The sequence below is a fragment of the Sinocyclocheilus anshuiensis genome, unplaced genomic scaffold (assembly GCF_001515605.1).
Source record: "Sinocyclocheilus anshuiensis isolate Anshui unplaced genomic scaffold, SAMN03320099.WGS_v1.1 scaffold542, whole genome shotgun sequence".
Lineage (NCBI taxonomy): Eukaryota > Metazoa > Chordata > Actinopteri > Cypriniformes > Cyprinidae > Sinocyclocheilus > Sinocyclocheilus anshuiensis.
In genome coordinates, this window is record NW_015547685.1 from 376,220 (window position 1) to 393,418 (window position 17,199).

Here is a 17,199-nt window from a genome sequence, read left to right on the forward strand (position 1 = left end):
AATGTTTCATATCGTTCGGTATCGATAATTATTGACATTTTTACAACCATTTTTAAAACAAAAAGGAATATAATTAAAATGTTTAAATTTAACCACTGTATTTTTAAATTAACCAAATTGATTGAGACAAACAAAAAAAATTTTTTTGTTTTAACAATCAAACACAAAATAAAAATGAAATATCTAATTTCTATATGCAGATTAAATAGGTTTTAAGGAAACTTTTGTCTTGTCTCCCGAGGCCACAGGAGGGCGCAATGAGCAAAATAATGCAGCACATTTAAATTGTCAACGCAAGGAAGTAACTCTATAAAAATCGTGCATTACATCTAAATTAACTCATAAAAATAAAATATTATTTCGTAAATTGCATAAACAATTATGAACAAAACAGCATCATGTATTTATGCATTGCTTAATCCAAAGAGCCGAAGCGCCATTCACACAGATTGCATTTAAAAACATATGAGACGCAGTGAAAAGGAATAAACCTCCACAAATTCGTGACGTGTTTTCTAAACGTTTAAACTGTTTTAACATTGCATGGCTTTCTATACATCTCTTGTGTGAGACGCGAGTGCAGCAGTCATATTTGTCAGTCTAAAAATGCGCTGAATATACATTCTGTGTGAATGGCTTGATTTCGGAAGCTCCGCATTGAGCTTCTATATTTCTCTAATATTTTGAATGAATAATGCAGCAGCGGCGCGTCTCGTGGGCTAGACTAACAAAAATGCAACAACGTCACTTACATTACTCACCGCATGACACTCCCTGATGCACACCTAACATTCAAATGCAAATGTTTATTTTAAATTCGACTAATATTCATTCTTTATTCACAATCTCCTCATCACAGTCAGGCACAGCACTCATGTTCGTGTTTGTGTGTGCTGTCTGCGTCACTCATAGCACGTGCCTATATCGTGCGCTATATCGAAAATTGTTTCTATCGTTATCGAAGAAGGTGTACCGTCGATAAATATCCATACCGTTTTATCGCCCAGGCCTGACCTCAGTCATGTGGTAAACATTTTCCCATGAAAGCATCTGTTGTGAGTTGTGATTCAGCTCAGCGCTGCAATACCACAGGCTGGAAGAGGCTGATGCCTTTTGACACTAGTCGCCTCTATAATAGACACTACGCTGTAGCATCCCCTGACACCGCCAGTCCCTGTCCTCCAGTGCTAAACCAAAAGTGACAGCATCTTCTCTTATGGAAAGAACAGGCTTTTCAGCCTGTCCTTTTTCATACTGTTTTTCCCTCCGTGAAGTCATCTGAACGAGTCTTATGGGAAGAGCAGCTGTCTGACGAACTGTTCCTCGTACTATGAAGGAGATGTGGTGGGATTATGTATTAAGGCAGAGACTTTTGCACCTGAGACCACAGGAAGTAATGGAACATTTCTTGCCACAGTAGGATTGTGAGTCACAGAAATCTATTTGTTGATGCAGACGTGGCATTATTGGAGGAGCGTTTGAGGGATCATGCGAGTGGGCGGCAGGGTCAGTCCTGTGATGCAGTACCTTTTGAACTCTGCCACCGCTAATAAATGAACATGCCTGAAGTATTTCTATAAAAGGGCAACAGACTTACAGAAATATGCTCTGGTCCTTCTCAGCCACTATTATGGCAAAACTTGAAGATAAGAAAAACATCTCATTGAGGGACTGGGAGTTAGTTTACATGAGAACATAAACTATAGATAACTAATGATTTGATAACTTATTTTGCAAGAAATGCTGCTGATGTCATTTCCTGCATAATTATGGTACTACTGAACTGTTTGTTGTTGCTGTTGGTTATACAGTAGGTCTATTACAAAGATTACCAGAAAGGAAAATGATATTGATGACACAGGAAATACAATACAATAAATACAATAAATTGATTATGATTAATATTAATACTATTAGGAATATTGCATTTTAAAAAAAGGAAATGTCCTCAAATATTTTTGTATTAATTATTTGCTATCATTGTATTTATTAATATTTTGAATTAGCTTTTATTTTTATATTTTCAGTTTATTTTAATTATAGTTTAAGATTTAGTAATTTTGTTATGTGATTTTATTGCTATTGCCATGCTATTGCATTTATTATTTTTTTTATTTTTCTATATAGCTTTAACTTATTTTTATTTCAGTTTTAGATGAGTAATTTTAGTACTTCAACGTAAAATTTATTTCAGTTAGTTGCCAAAGCAACATTTTTTTAGGTTTCAGGTTTCTTTTTCATGTAATATTTGTTTTAATTGAATTGTATTTTAATTGAATTTAATATTTTAATTTAAATTAAAAACATTTTGTATAGTTTTAGTATTCGTTAACAATAATGCTAGGTTTTTTTTTTTTTTTAAAGAAAAATGTATGCTTATATTCAGCTTTTATTCAAAATGTCAGTAAAGATATTTGTAATATTGCAAAATGTTTTTATTTAAAATAAATGCTGTTCAATCTTTCTGTTCACACTTCATTAAGTGGCACAACTATTTTCAACGAATAAAAAGCCTCGGTGAACATGGTGAAGAAACTTTCGAAGGGTAGTGCATAAATGTTTGTATCCAATCCAGTATATTAAGTGAACACAATTATGCACCAGAAAGCTTGAGTTATAGAGCAATAATGGCCAAATGCACAGCGTGGCATATATGAGGGAAGGTTTGATTTGAAGCATTAAAAATGGATTACCACTGCAGTTCTTTTATTAATATCACAGTTCGATGAGAGTAATAGAAGACAATCCATAGAACAGTGGGTTTTCAAATCACTGTCCAGTGACTTTTATAAAAAAAGAGGCCTCAGATCAGTCAGCATGAAATGGATAATGACACTAGAATCATAAGCAGCGGGGTTAACATGACGGGGGATGGAGGTGTAATTAACCTCTGCTCGATTTGATGGGCAAACACCACACAACACTTGACCGAGCCTCATCAGCCTTTGATGCAATAAAATTAGAAGTTGCCCTGGTTTCCTACTGAATCCCACAAGCACAATGGCATGTAATTAACAACACTGCCACTGTAATTATGCACTGTCAGTGTAATGTGGTAAATGTATGGCAAATTGTTGCCTTCACCAAAATGGACAGTATAAGATGATCTTTTTTATGGGCTTAGATGTGTCGAAATATTGGACATATGCTACTGTTGAATAGTTTGGGGTCAGTAAGAATTGTATTTTATTTTATTTATTTTTTTAAGAAGAAGAAGAAATTATTAATTCTATTCAGAAAGAATGCAATTAATCATTTAAAAGTGACAGTAAATTAAAATATATTAAAAAAAAAAATTTTCCACAAAAAATGTAACAACATTGCTAATAATAATAAAAAAAGAAGTTATTTGAGCACCAAATCAGCATATTAGGTTACGTCCACATTAATCCAGATAAATTTGAAAAGGCATTTTTCTCTGCTTTTAGGATTTCATCCACATTGAGGTACTGTTTTTGTCCAGTGAAAACTGAGCCTTTTGAAGCTTTCCCAAGTGGATAAATTTAAAAACGGCATTTTCATGTTGTAGTGTGTGCTGTGAAAATGGAGGTATTCAAAAACTATGATGACAGAGGTACTCAGCAACTATGTTTAGTCATGTGACACAGATTTTACCATATATCTATGGCTGTACCAACATTGTTGTTCCTGCTATTCACTTTTAATAATGTTACTAAAGATACATTTTACTTTGTACGATCATCATATTTTAATCCTTCTAAGATGACAGAATATTTATTCGCAATTGCTGTCCTGTGGCAAAAGATGATGACAGTTGCATTTTAGACCAAATATGGAATAATGATTTATAATGGGACCTGGACGTACCAGTGCTGAATGATTGTGAATGAAAAAATGATTGTGCCAGAAGAATAGTGTGAGAACTTGTGGATGGCAATCGTTACAGATGGTTTAGAAATGAAAACACTGTTTTTAAATATATCTGGATTAATATGGATGTAGCCTTAGAATGAAGGATCATGTGATACTGAAGACTGGAGTAATGGCTGTTGGAAATTCAGCTTTCTCATCATAGGAATGAAATACATTTTAAAATATATTAAAATAGAAAACTGTTCTATTAAATTGTAATAACATTTCAAAATATTACTATTTTTACTGCATTTTTGATCAAATAAATTCAGTCTTGATATTCCTTCAAAAACATGAAAAAATCGTACAAACTTTTGAATAATAGTGTATTGGACAAAAAATACAATAAAAATATACAATAAAACTAGTTTAACACAATAAAATAACTTTAAAGTGCAAATTTTGTCTTTGAAGTTATTTTATTGTTTGAATTAAGGGTTTGGCATGTTCATCTTTTTTTTAAATCTCCTGGTCAAGAGCTCCTGGTCACGATTAAATGGAGGTAGATTCAAACATCCAGTGCACACTCCAGTCAGGAACTGCTTCTGCTCAACATCTTTCTCCATCTCACAGCTCATCTAACACAGACCTTCATTGTTGGTAACCACACACATACTGTAGTTGATAGAACAGTAAATCTCCCAGAAGGTGGTAGGACAGGTAGGATCATGACTGGTTCAGAGTAGAGGTCTGCATGGGCTTTAAACTGAAGCCTGAACCCGACCCGTACCCGAGATCGTCTGACCCGACCCGACCCGAGCGGCATAGTTAAATTTAGAGCCCGAGCCCGAGCCCGAACCCGAAATCTTTTTCTTTTTTTTCCCCACAACGAATAGCCACTAAAAAAAAAAAAAGCTGTATTTCACGATTGCATGCAACGGTCAGAAAACAAATACATGTAAAGAAACAGAATCATTAAGGCTCGGCCAGTTCACAAGGCAAAAGAAAAAACACTTACCAGTTATGAAAGTTTATGAACATCAGGTGCAGCGGTCACATAAATTCTGCCGAGTTTTTGAATGGTTGTATACGACAAGACGATAATTCTTCCATCGTGCAAATTATCATAATTTTCGTCAGTTAAGGCTCGTTAGCATTCGGCCTGCTTTAAATCAGACACAGAGATGCAGTGCGGTAAGATCGCATTTATTTGAATGAAAGAGGTCCTATGATGTTGCTAAAAAGAACATTATGTTGTATATTTGGTATAATGAAATGTGTTTATGTGGTTTAAGGTTAAAAAAACACATTATTTTCCACATACTGTACATTATTGTTTCTCCTCTATGCCCCGCCTTTCTGAAACGCGTCGATTTTTACTGGTGGAACGTCATCCCGATCCGGAACAGCGTCCCCCTCGAGGGAGCTGGCGAGGGCGAGCGGCACAAGCGCCCTCGCGAAGACGACGGGGTCTGGGCTCGCTTGAGACACTGATATAAGCATCAACCGCTCCTCCATATGGGGACGTGGAGGAGCGCACGGAAAAAAAAGGGCAAAACAATAACTTACAAAAACCGGAAATCAAACACGGGGAAGGGATGCCGCTTACAGTTTTGGTCCGCTGTTCTGTCACGTTGCACACCCACATGAGGGACGAGGAGACGCTGGAGAATATGTTGACAAGACTTTATTTACATTTACACTACAGTCCAAAATTACTCCTAAGTTGCATCCCTTTATAAAGATGGTAATGAATTTGATAGACTAACACTGTGTGGGTGTTCAGCTATATCTACATATTTTTGATAGTATTAAATTTTTTAGATTTGGAATATATTTCAGTATGGTATTGCTGTAGAAATGTACCAAATTGCTGTCTTATTCAGTTTTTTTTTTTCAGTTTTGTATTAGGTTTTGAACTTAGGTTTAACAGTTTTGAAAAGAGTTATGTAAGCATGTGTAAACTGGCCTGTAGGTACATAGAGTTTTGGTGGTGGTTGTGTCTAAGTGAGAAAAAAATGTAGTCATTGAATGTAACTTGTGCCAAAGCAATGGAAAATCATCCACAGTTTCACCCACATAGACTGCTGTTGTGCTCACTGTATGAAGAGTTTTGAAAAAGTGGCCTGCGTACTGACAAATAGGTCCTAGCAAAAAAAAAAAGTGTTATGTTAAATTGACAGTTCTAAAAAATGTTTAATTTCTGTCTAACGGTTCAATCTCGAATCTGAAACCACATAAAACTCCTTAAAATGCTCTCCAATTTGACATTTTTACTCAATATTAATGCAAAAATGTAAATCGATCAACCAACAAACAAATAATAATAATAATAATAACAGTAATTTATTATAATAATAACAATAAATGACTGTATCTGGGGGAAGTGTGTCCTTTAGGACCAATTTAATAATCATTTATAACATGTATTTACAATTTATTAATAAATTAGGGTTATAATTTCTTCATTCTTTTCTATGTCATTCAAAGTGTACTGTTAAAAATTGTTTTTACAAAAATGTTTCATTTAATGATAAAATCATGCAAATATTTTTTTTGGTTGTGCATAAATGTGCTTTATATGTTATTACTGTATGAATTCAAATGGACTGTGTTATCTAAGCTATAGCAGATACATAATGTATAATATCAACTGCTCTTTGCAGTGTAAGACAAGCAGGGCCCTGACACTCACATGAATAAATCAGCAAGTGCAAGTGAAGGATAAAAGTTTAATAAAACACTCACAAACTGGCTTTCCCTGACACCCCAACTCCATTTGGGCCAATTCATTCAAGTTCTTCATGTCCTTTGGGTGATCTCAGCCACACCAGGCAGCACCAGGGAAAGCTTCACCTCAATGTGGCAGTCCTCAAGGTTACAGATCCCAGAGAGACTGACACCAGCATTAATGGCTGCACTATTACACAGGCCTTTCTCATCTCCCGACCTCCTTATTCATCCTCTAATCTCTCGCTCTGCAGCGAAACCAGTGCTTGTAAATAATCATCAGGGGCAACCAACGCAGACATGACAGCACAACGCATGGAGACCCACGGATATCTACTTTGAGCTCATATGGGAAACTTTTTTGCAGTGACTTAGCAAAAACCTTTGTATGAAGATCAAATTCGCACTGGATGCTTTGGTGTCGTTCGGTGGAATCTAACATTAACCTATGTAGTTATATGTAATTATATTACAGTACTTTTCTTAGGTAATTACACTGTAACTACACTGTAAGTGCACATACTGTCAAATAAAATACAACCAATACATTTTAATGCTGTCTGGATGCTACAATGCCTTGTATTTAATGTACTTAATGTATACATGTATCCTAGCTAATGTTTTTCCTAGTATTATACATTTCCTGGCAAAGGCTAAAGAATATTCTAAAGAAAATTTGATTCAACAAAATGATGTATAAAATTGAAGAAAATAAAAAAAAAAAGATCTTGTCCACTTTTAGGAGTAGGCTACACTAGCAAATAGATGGCTTAAAATATAACAAATATGAACTAAAAGTTTCATTTTGATTTCATAAGATCTTGAAGTGCACAAGAGGCAAAATCAATGTTGATTTTATGATGGACCTTATAAAGTAATGAAGCAGTAATTCCACATCTTTACCTGCCACAGGTTCTTTGGTGGGGTACATTTTGTTGTCGACTGTCATGCTGATGTCACAGAAGACTTCCTCTTCATCTCGATCGGCATCAAGCTGTATAAACAAGAGAACACTTGTGTCAGGCATTGAAGGTAAAAAAACAGTTTGACCCTAAATACATTTTACTATATCAAATATTGTTCTGTTTCGATTCATTTTAAATGTGCTTTTGATTTTAATAAGTAATAATAAAGATGTTTTAATATATATTATGTTCAATGTCCTGTCAGCACATCTGTGCATGAGTGGCCTTCGCCATGTTCACCTGAATACTTAATCAAGGAATGAGGGTTTATGAGGACTGTTGGTAAAGAATAAGAGTTGAAGTTGTATTCACATGTCTGTTTAGTGTTGTCTGTGCTGTTATTGTTCCTTCTAACTAAACATTGCTCATACTCAATATTTCACCCGTACTGAACAATCGGGAACGGAATTCAATAAAGGATGTCCATCCTATTGAAAAAACGTAAATATTAAACATGGAAAAAATCTGGTTAAAGATTGGTTGAAGACTGCAATTGAAAACGTTCATCTAATACATCTAATATATATACAGTATATGGGATGGGAAGATTCCCCGATTCGCTTGGTGCATCAGCATAAAAAGTTAACGATGCGATGCATCGGTTTAAAAAGTGTGCATCGGCTACAAGTTGTCATTTATATCGCGGTGCCAAATTTAAATCGCATCATATGACCCCTTTAATTAATTATATCATTTATTTGAATTAGCGAGCGAGAGAGAGAGGGATGAAAGTTGCATGTGTGAACCTGCGTCTGCGCGCCTCTCTCTACAAGCAGTGAGGCTTAGTTACTTCAAAAATGGGACCCATCGGGCTCGGGTCGGGTAGCAGACCTCTAGTTCAGAGGTGTTCAGGTGCTCTTATCTCTGACTGCGTTGTCAGACACTGACTCAGGTTTGACAAGCTTTGCATGTGTTTGATCAACTGGGTTGTGTAAGCAGTGAACTTATAAGTAGAAAGTATGTGAATCTGCTCAAATTTGATTGGGCAGATCGTGGATTACAGGTTTTTGCATCCCATCTGTGCCATTATTATTATATATAAAATTAAATTCACGCAATCTCACTAATCTGTGCACGTTTATTCTTAAACAGACCTTAATGTCGATCATGGATCAAATCGATCCACCATGACAAACAGCGAATATATCTGTGCTGTTGAATGCATTTGAGACGTTGTGTTTTCCTCGGTGCATAACTGACATGTCACAGGTATATTTTTCATCTGTAAATGTTAGAAAGTCATGCAAACATATCCATTTTGCTGTTAGGAGTGGGCGAGGCACGTGAGAGAAACGAGCAATCGAATAGGAGCGCAATAATTCTGAGTAAAATATAAATTTTGCTAAAAAAAATTTTTTTTTGACATTAAATGTGTCTTTTGTAGAATTTTACACCTACATATAAAGTGTGTTTTTATGATAGCAGTAACTGTAAGTGGACTATTGTAGTAGGTAAATCAAATGTAAGCTAGTAGGCTACAAGTCTAATTACCAAGCTCAAATGAGTTCATGTGTGTTTCTTATAGCAGATAAAATGTAGTTATTTTCTTTATTATTTATTTTAATTTTTAATTCAGTGATTTTAACTTTTAACTAAATTTAAAGAGCAATTTTAGATTGCAATGTTCTAATGTTCTGCTATCTGTTCTGCAAACTATAAAAGGTACAGCTGTAATACAACCAGAGAGAAAGGCTGCATGACAAGAAAAAGAAGAAAAAAAATGTCAAATAATCGTATGTGAGACAGTGGTAATATCATTATGTTCCTATTGGTCAGTGTTAGAGGAGCTTAGATTAGCCTGACAGTTAGCCTACTTTAGACCAGGTTAGTTTCCCAGCATAAGTTGCCACAGTGACTAAGCTTGATCTAGACCTATGTTAAATTTGCTTTATGGAACCAAATCATTTGACAATGAGTCAGACTAACTGAAATAAGCCTGGCTTATTTGGTTAACATGCTTTATGAAACAGGCCTCGAGGCATTAAAAGTGATCATATTTTCTCCATTGCATCATATTGCATCGAATCGAATCGAAATCGGATCGCACTGCATTGCAATAGGCGTGAATCGTGTCGCATCGCATCGGTAGCTGCTTCATATGTATCTTTAATGTATCGTATAGTTGGCTATGCATCGAGATGCGTATCGTATCGGCATGAGATGCACATCCCTAATTATAAATAACACATCCCTATATAAATAAATCAATTTTGTGCAACCACTTATCATATATACTGTATATATATATATATATATATATATATAAATATAGTTATAAAATATATAGTTGTAGAATACAGATATTCAGAATGAAGTCAAAATAATTCATTTTGGTTTAGTATAATATTTTAGGTGGCCCAACACAGTCATGTAAACAAGATACAGACAGCAGGAGCAAATCGATTTAAGGCTTGGAAAGAAACTCATTCGTTTGGAACCATGGTGTGATTCATCAATGAAAGCAGGCTTCATCACAGTCTCATTATTCCTATACTATTCAATCCTTTCACACTGCAAAAGGATAAGAACAGAATGTTTTCCTACACACCTCAGTTCTAGTGCTTAGTACTGAACTGCAGAGAACCAAAACACCTTTATACGATACTTCACAGGAACCTTGCCTAAGTAATGCACTGTTACTTGAGATATGGGGAGGCAAAGCGACAACCCCCTCCAACCTGTCTGAATGTTTCCATGACAACAGACTATAACGGGCCACAGCGTAGCAGGTAGTGTGTGGGAGTGTCCCTCGAGCTTCAGAAGACTGTGTACCTGTCATATTATTATTGGATACATAGAAAGGTGTTGATTATTAGAAATGGGTTTATTGATTTTTTTTTTTTTTTCTGCCCCAAAGACTGCAATCCAAAATGTATATGTCTAGCCAAAACACGTCTATTTTTTATCTATCTCTTTCTATTTTTAGATGAACAGTCTGAAATGTAGCATCATTTAGTTTTCTACCTTGCAAAAGTACTGTGACTCTGTAGCATGTTAGTGATTATTACTATATTCAAATACCATGGTATTTATCTGGTACTTCAAGATAAAATAATTGGTATTTTGCCATGGTACATGTTAAGAAAACATGGTATGGGACATTTTTCAGCACTTAAGCGTTAGATCAAGCATTGCATTTTTTTTTCTTCATTCCTATGCATGCACTAGAAGTCAGATTGGAACAATTTTACTCTAATTTTGCATCATGAAATCTAAAATTGGGTCACAATTCTATTCAATCTGATCTGATTCCATTATTTTGTAATGATTTATTATTATTTCCAAAAATATGCTTAAGACATAAATCTAACTAGAGGCAACACAGTCACTATAACAAGACTGTCTTAAGAACAAGTTTGACTAACTAAGAGCTAACAAAAAGGTAATCAGTCATACTTTTCCGATTCAAATTAGACCAATCTACCTTCTTGTAATTGACTTAAATGACCAGTCTTGAAAAAAAAGACAACATCTATAGCATTCTATTATTAACGCACTGAATTTTCATTATCATTTGTGCATTTTTTATATTGCAACAGTGTCAGAATGAACTCTCATTTAAAGGGGTCATATGACGTTGCTAAAAATAACATTATTTTGTGTATTTGGTGTAATGAAATGTGTTTATGCAGTTTAAGGTTAAAAAAACACATTATTTTCCACATAATGTACATTATTGTTGCTCCACTATGCCCCGCCTTTCTGAAACGTGTCGATTTTTTACAAAGCTCATCGTTCTAAAAAAGTGAGGTATACGCTGATTGGCCAGCTATCTAGTGCGTTTTGATTGGCCGAATGCCTCAAGCGTGTGACGGAAATGTTACGCCCCTTAACATACTGTGATGCTGTGTCTCCTCGCACGACGAGACAAAACCAATAAAACCCATTACAAACGAGGCATTTGTTGCATCCAGTGGGGACATAATTATGGATTATAATGACATACTGTGTTTTTACATGTTGCGTTGCGTATCGCGCTGCGTAAACATAAAACTATGTCTGCATTTGTGATCGGAGAAACGACAAACAACAAGCCATACTCTACACTGCTCAAACTCGCGTTTGAATCATCAGTGGCAAATTCTTTAAATATAAAAAATGTACTTACAGGCTGTGAGTCAGAAGCGCCAGACTGTCCTTGCAAAGTTTGAACTGCCCCACTTTATAGAACAGCCTTTGAGCACAGACCCATTGTAGGCTACTCTGCAGGTTCAGGAAACAGTCCTCCATAAAATACGTCACACAGCATCACACACTGCGGACTAGAGTGAGCAGAGGCCGGCGGATTCGACGAAGGAGCGTCCGGAGGGCTTGCGGCAACCACATGTGACGAATCTTCTTTATGCACCAAGAGCTTGTAACACTCCAAAGAGAAAGGAAAAATTGAAATCGCATCATATGACCCCTTTAAGCTGTTCTTAGGTTTCTACCCCACTCTCCAGGTATTCACTATTCTTCTTGGATGGGTTTTGCATTCAACCCTGCATAGTGTGCAGCTCAACAAAACTGTCTTTGATATAGGTCAGCCTAATGGTGATTGTAGCCATTCTCTTGTTTGGTTTCTTAGTAAAAAAGACATAAATGGCTAAATGCAACTGAAACACATGTGTCAACACTGCTTAGTGAGAGAGAAATCCCATTTCAGAGTGCTAAAGCAGTGCAGGGTATTCATTTTCTAAGGTCTGCCTGTGGGGTTCCTTGCAACAGTGTCAAATACATCTCTTGAGGTCTGAGCTTAATACTTAAGATGAAATGGCTGATCATGCAGTGTGACCAAACTATTCCAGACTGCTAAAACTGCTGTTCACTTTACTCTTTTGGTCATCTAGTTGTAGACTTAACAAAAAATGCACGGCACTCTTCACAAGCATTACTGTTTCCCAAAGTAGATCTGTAATGTCAGATGTATTTGTGTAACTTCTTCCTAGAATCTATGCTGTGGATTGAAGCCATGTTATCCACTTATATTTTGTCGTCACAAAATACTATGCAAACCCAAACCCAGGCTCACTGGAAATATGTGTGTGACGAGAGGGGCGGGGCCGAGAGCCGTGGGAACGGAGCGAGGCCGGTGGAGTACATGCTAATGCGCGACACCTGCGCCACTCACCGGTCTCGAGTCCCACGGAGGAGCTCCAGAAGGATAAAAGGAGGAGTGACGACAGTGTTGGACGAGAGAGGACCAGGCCTGGATTTTATTTTGTGTTTTGGTTCTGTTTGTGCTCGACAGTCGTCCGCGAGGGGCTGTCGCACTATTTTGTGTTTATTTTATTATTAAAGTTTTGTTCGCCGGTTCCCGCCTCCTTCTTCCCGATCTACGAACGGTGTTACAATGTGACTCTGCCCACATTCCTGTAAAACCTAAAAAATACGTTGTTAAAGGTATATTTTCAGATTACGTTCTTAAGTCAGTTTTTTCTCCATTGCAGATGCAGGTTTATTAAAACAGCACAGTGTCATTACAAAACATGTGTGTGGATAAAAAATGCTTGCAAAATGATTCAATGTTGCTTCAGTTTCAAAGCAAAAAAGTGCCTGGCGTTAAAAAGTGTGTATAATTTTCTCTGAAACATTTAAATGTGATTGTGGCAGCGGAATCACAGCAGTTCAGAAATGAAATGCCACTAAAAAGTTGATGCTCTTTCGTATTTGAAATTAACATACCACTTACACTACACTAACCACAACTCTACACTAAACCTAATCGATAGTGTTAACAAAAGCAAATGTGAGATAAAAATGCATTTTCTGAAGCAAGCATGCCATGCCATGCAATAATCTGCCGCTACATGTAATCATAATTGTGTGAAAAGACTGGTGTTTAACTGCCTCTACTGTTCACTTCACCTGGAAACCACAGTGAGATGAATAAGGACGTTTTTACAGAAATGTAGGCAGAGTCACGTATTTCCAAATACAGCTAAATACATTTAATTCCTTACTGAAATGTACATGAAGCGAACATGAGCAACTGAATATATACCATATACGTATTGTAAATATTGCATTGTGGACCCAAATTCAGTTCAAGTCAATTCAATTCAATGCAATTCTGAAAACAACAACAACAAACAAACAAACAAATAAATAATAAAAATCACATCAATGTGACTAAATTAATCCAAAATGTTAATCAATGAAATGCAATACAATTTGATTCAGTTCAGTTTCAGTCCATTCACACAGCCAGTAACAGGAGAATAAAATAAATAAAATAAATGTATAATAGAATAGAATAAAATAAAAAATTAAAGAATACAAAATACAAAACTACATTGCTTGTGGTGTTTAAGGTAACTGGAGTACACAGATTTAAATTTATTGTGATGAATAATACAATTTATAGTATTGTATTTTTATATGATTTATAATTAAATATAATAATTACAATTTATAAAAAACATTTTTAATTTATAATAATTTACATGTAATATATTATATATTCAAAACAGAAGCCCTAGAACTTGATATCCTGTTACCCATATTTATTGTAGAAGTACTATATCTAGTGTGCCCCTTTAGACAAATTAGTCTAGAAATAGCTGTTGAGATAACAAAAGTTATGATCCTCATAAATTCATAAAAGATATACATAACTCTGGGGACTTTCAGGGGCAAATGTTATGCTCCACCATTAATCTCGCATACACTCAAGCAGCAAAATAAGTAAATCAAAATGCAGTCTATCAAAATAATTAGTAAATTCACTTTTACTAAAATTAACAACTCTGAAATTACCACAGCTTTCGTTCAGAGGTCATTTCAGAGCGGGGTTAAAATGCTCTGACTTTTAAGAAATGACATCAAACCCCATGTGGCGACACCAAAGAGACTCGCCGCCAAAGCATTATAGATAGCTAATTAAATGGGTCTATTTTTTTGCTATGAAGGGATGAACTTCAATCAAAGCTCCACAATCAATCATCACTCTCTCGCTTTTCAGTTACACTTAAAAAGGTTAGAGCAGAGCCTGTCATCAAAGCGTTCTGCTGGAATTGCTCATATATGAGATCCAAGGCACAGGAAACAAACAATATTATTACAGTTTGATTCTAAATTTGTGTGTTGTTTGTGTGTGATACTTATTTTTTATCTCTAACGCATGTATGTCAGGGCTGTGTAATTACTGACCTCAAATGACATCAATCAAAATTTGTTGCAGTACAAAGGCCAGATGCTGAGCAAGATATTGAGGACATTTCCGGTCGCTGGGGTTTGTTTGTCAGGTCCAGTTATTGATTTTTGGAAGAACTGAAAGGAAACTGTCTATAAATGATTTTGAAAATGTTTTACTGTATGACTCATTTGAGACACTTCATGTGAAACTCCATTTTATATCTTGTAAACATCTAATTTACATTTGATGTAACTGACATTATCACTGTCGTAGTCGACTCAATGTAACTACTATTCAAAAATGTAGGGTCAGTAAGATTTAATTAAGAAATTAATACTTTTATTCAGCTAGGACAGATTAAATCGATCAAAAGCGACAGTAAAGATGTTTATAATGTCACATTTATTTATTTAGATAGCAAATGCTTTCATTCCTATTCATACTAAAAAAGAAAACAGTTATTTTAAATTGTAACAATAGTCCACAATATTACTTTATTCACAATAATACTGTATGTATTTTTAATCGAATAAATAATCATCAGTTGCCTTGGGGAGCATATAGGGACTTTTTTCAAAAACATAAAATCTATGGATAAAATCCATATAGCGTGTGTATATATATATATATATATATATATAGGTGCATCTCAATAAATTAGAATGTCGTGGAAAAGTTCATTTATTTCAGTAATTCAACTCAAATTGTGAAACTCGTGTATTAAATAAAGTAAATGCACACAGACTGAAGTAGTTTAAGTCTTTGGTTCTTTTAATTGTGATGATTTTGGCTCACATTTAACAAAAACCCACCAATTCACTATCTCTGTATACATACATACTATTATTTATTTATTTATACATTTTTCTGTTGTGCCTTTAAGATGTTTATGTAATAATTTTTTCCTGCTTATTGCCTCACTGCAACTGGATCAACCAAGTTGATGATATGCAAACAGACATTTTTAGCAATGCAAGTGTTTAATGCAATCAGGTTTCTGACATATGAAATCAAAGAGTTTTGGAAAAAGTAATTTTTGTAGTCTAGTTTCATAATGTGGTCTTGTTGAACTTGGGAGAAAACTTCATGCTTTGGTAAATCATAATAGGTTTTTCATAAATCATAATGTCAAAATTACATACTGAGTCATAATTATATGAAAAGTCACAATTATGAGATAAAAAGCCATGATTACGACATGTCAAACATTTGTATGTTTTATGTCAAAATAGGAAATAGGCTTCCATAGATAAGCATTTGAAACTGGGCAGAGACATTCTGATTTATGAAAGCATTTCCTGAGTCATTCTTCACATTGCTGTAATTTCTTACACCTTTAAAATGAACTGCACCGAGGGTTACCCACAGTCAGAGCTTAATTTAAACTCCAACAACCAAGTAATTACAAGCTTCCAGTAGAAATTTCTCGACATGACATATGTACCTGCAACGTCCATCTTCCCCTCCCACAGAGCTTTAGTGTTTAACACTTGTCTAAAAAAATTAGGGATCTGAATTTCCAGCCAGCTTAACAGGTTGGGCTCAGTCAGACTAACATTGAGTCATATTCTGCCACATACACATCCACTATCAGCACCTATGGCACCCTGCTGTTCAGCACAAAACTCAACGTGCTAAACTACTTGGGAGGCAAATTTACGAAAGAAAGAAAGAAAGAAAGAAAGAAAGAAAGAAAGAAAGAAAGAAAGAAAGAAAGAAAGAAAGAAAGAAAGAAAGAAAGAAAGAAAGAAAGAAAGAAAGAAAGAAAGAAAGAAAGAAAGAAAGAAAGAAAGAAAGAAAGAAAGAAAGAAAGAAAGAAAGAAAGAAAGAAAGAAAGAAAGAAAGAAAGATTGTATGACTGTAAAATATTTACAGAGTGAATAAAGGAATTCTTGGAAACAGAATGCAACCCTGCAGTGCAGATTAAATACTGACAAAGTGAGTCACATCAAATGATTTACAACTTTGTACCATCAATAATACAAGTAGCACCATTATAGTATAATAATTTATTATTACTAAACCTAAAGTACATCACTATTTCAACATCAACACAGTACGTTTGGAGTTCATAATTCCAATAAGAAAATATTCTGATAAATTACGGTAGTATACTTCAGTGTATCTGTAATATCTTCAGTGCAACTGAAGCAAACAATCAACTATGGGTGGCAGGGCACTGTCAAAAGATCTCCGGGTTAAAGTTGTGGACATGCACAAGTCAGGAGATGGATACAAAACAAAAAACAAAACAAAAAATTCAAAGGCTTTAAGCACAGTGAAGTTTATTATTAAGAAGTGGAAGGTATTTGGTACAACACAGACCCTCCCTGGATCAGGACGTCACTCCAAACTGGATGAAAGAGCCAGAGGAAACTGGTCAGAGAGGCGACCAAGAGGCCTACAGCAACTCTGAAGGAATTTATGACAAAGAGTGGTAATTGTTTGCATGTGACAACAACATCACAAATTCTCCACAAATGTGGCTTGTATGCGAGAGTTGCAAGAAAAAAGCCACTCCTTAAGAAAGGCCACATGCAGTCATGACTGAGCTTTGACAAAACGCATCTTGAA

At 35.2% G+C, this 17,199-nt stretch overlaps 1 protein-coding gene across 2 annotated transcripts in view; it reads right to left on the bottom strand.

Annotated features, from left to right (window-relative positions):
* Positions 1–17,199, bottom strand: part of LOC107703241 (adenylate kinase isoenzyme 5-like) — a 116,839-nt gene that overhangs the window by 34,591 nt on the left and 65,049 nt on the right. For both annotated transcript variants that reach the window (XM_016505789.1, XM_016505788.1), the window contains exon 7: positions 7,447–7,537. In XM_016505789.1, coding sequence (XP_016361275.1) covers positions 7,447–7,537 — 91 coding nt within the window. The remainder of the gene's footprint in view (positions 1–7,446; positions 7,538–17,199) is intronic.